Raw genomic sequence first — 1,962 nt, forward strand, 5'->3', positions numbered from 1 at the left:
CTACGATTCCAGTGTAGCATATTGATTAAAATCTTTTGGAAAGTTTTTTGAACATTTACCATCCCTCAGGCACCAATCACCACAAGGTCCATGAATCATATTTTTCATAACAATGTTATATAAACGTGAATCGCTTAGATTTTCAGGTATTTCAGCTAATATGAATTCATCAACTATGTCAGCAGTAGTAATTTTGTAACCTTGTTCTAATGTAATCAATAAATGCATATGCGGTAATCCCCTTTTCTGGAATTCAATGACGTACACGTAAGATGCAACTCTTCCAAAAAAAACCGTTCTTTACAACGATATCAAGTAAATGATCTTTTTTTAAATCGAAAACTTTGGCTACTAAATCTGGTCTGTCAGCAGCTTGTTGACTTGGTAACAAATTTTCTGTTATTTCCGGCCAATTTGGATTACATGTCATTGTTAGGAAAATATCTGGTTGTCCTGTTTCATTAAAAATAGCCATAGCATCTTGATAACATTGTTGCATATACCAAGGTGAGCCAGTAAACGATGAAGGAAGAATTACAGTCTTGCCTATAGTGCCATTAATATCATTTGTAGAATTGCTCATGTGATCATGTAATCCTTTGTACGTATCAACTCTTAATTCTTTTTTATGACTTTTGCAATACTGAATTCTATCTCTTTCGATTTTGACATAGCTATCTACGATCCATTGTTGGAATAGTCTTCGGTCTCGTATAATTGGATTGAACTCACTTTCTCTAACAGATATTTTATATTTAGTATAATCTAGAAGTGTAATTTTACGATTGGAATTTGAATGATACATGGTTGTATGCCAACCACGTGTGCCATATGAGTAAAACAATGGGTAAATCCATGGTTCTACATTAGGATCCAAAGAATTAACAATTTCTAAATTTTGTGTATTTTTATTTCTTATAGTAATGTATGATTCAGGTATTTCTCCATCAACAGTGGTTGAAAATATTGCAGCAACTTCATTGACTCGTTGAAAATTGTACCTACGACTGTCTTGGCCAAGTTTTAACGAAAACAGTAATTGAAGTTCTGTAGGAGAAGAATCATTTTTCATTTCTTTTAAAAGCTGTTGGATTCTAATTTCATCTTTCATCATTTCATAAGACTTAGCATAACTATTATGATTACGAATAATGTTATCTAAAATCGACATTAATTCATAATCTATAAGGGGATTTTGTTGCATTCGATAATCTATAGCTTCGTTTTGATCGATAATGAAAAGTTGTCCGTACGAAGGATTTTTATCACCGCTAGCGTATAAAGCCGTATTTATTTGATAATAGATTTGCTCTTGGATTATAAAACAGTATGGAGCTGATCGACGCATTTGAAAATGAACTAAATTAACATTAAACGAAGCAAATGACAAAGAACTGTTGTAATTACGTATGTCGTCAAAAAAACTGGATGATTTATCGTACTCTCCATTGAATAAAGTCAGAAGTTCAAGTGGGAAATCTGGAAAGGGATCCAATTTTACTGTTCCATGGTCGCAACAATCATTAAATGATGACTCTTTATTTGAAACTTTTTCATTTTTAAAATGTTTGGCTTGACAATGTTTACATAAAATATTCATCAATCATAAATAATCTTTTTCAACTATAAGATTTATAACGAGCTGAGTCTCGTTATGTCTCTCTCTCCCCTTAAGTCAATCATAATTTATTAACAACTTATGTATTTTCCTTATGTAATCTTCCTGTCTGGCCGCAGCTGTGGATGCGGCACGAGGTAAGTAAGAGAGCACCGAGCAGAGAGAGAGATCCGCGTGTATGCGTGAGTGCGTGGACGCTTGAGTGTCGCGCACGTTTTCCTAATTGGCTGAGACGCGCCGCTGCCGAATAGCCAGCGGGAGAGAGGGGGACGCCTTTCGCGTGCGAGGGACAATCCGCTGCCCGCCTTCGCGACGAAAGCAAGCCCGGCTATCGCCGCGCGACG

General features: G+C 35.7%; 1 protein-coding gene across 1 annotated transcript; it reads right to left on the minus strand.

Moving 5' to 3' along the window:
- On the minus strand, positions 1–1,600 carry LOC131675629 (uncharacterized). Its single transcript, XM_058954668.1, has 2 exons — positions 305–1,600; positions 1–246 (listed from the first exon to the last, which is right to left on the minus strand). Exons 1-2 carry the CDS (start codon positions 1,598–1,600, stop codon positions 1–3), a joined length of 1,542 nt encoding a protein of 513 aa, XP_058810651.1.
- Between the last annotated feature and the right edge of the window lie 362 nt (positions 1,601–1,962).

Source organism: Phymastichus coffea, unplaced genomic scaffold (assembly GCF_024137745.1).
Source record: "Phymastichus coffea isolate CEN01 unplaced genomic scaffold, Cenicafe_Pcof_1.1 PCOF00027, whole genome shotgun sequence".
Taxonomy (NCBI): Eukaryota; Metazoa; Arthropoda; class Insecta; order Hymenoptera; family Eulophidae; genus Phymastichus; species Phymastichus coffea.

What these genes read in the sequence shown, in the direction of transcription:
- LOC131675629 (XM_058954668.1), bottom strand. Translation starts at nt 1,600, where the DNA reads ATGAATATTTTATGTAAACATTGTCAAGCCAAACATTTTAAAAATGAA. An exon ending in ATCATTTACTTGATATCGTT is followed by an intron (nt 247 to 304) that starts GTAAAGAACGGT and finishes ATTGAATTCCAG; the next exon opens with AAAAGGGGATTACCGCATAT.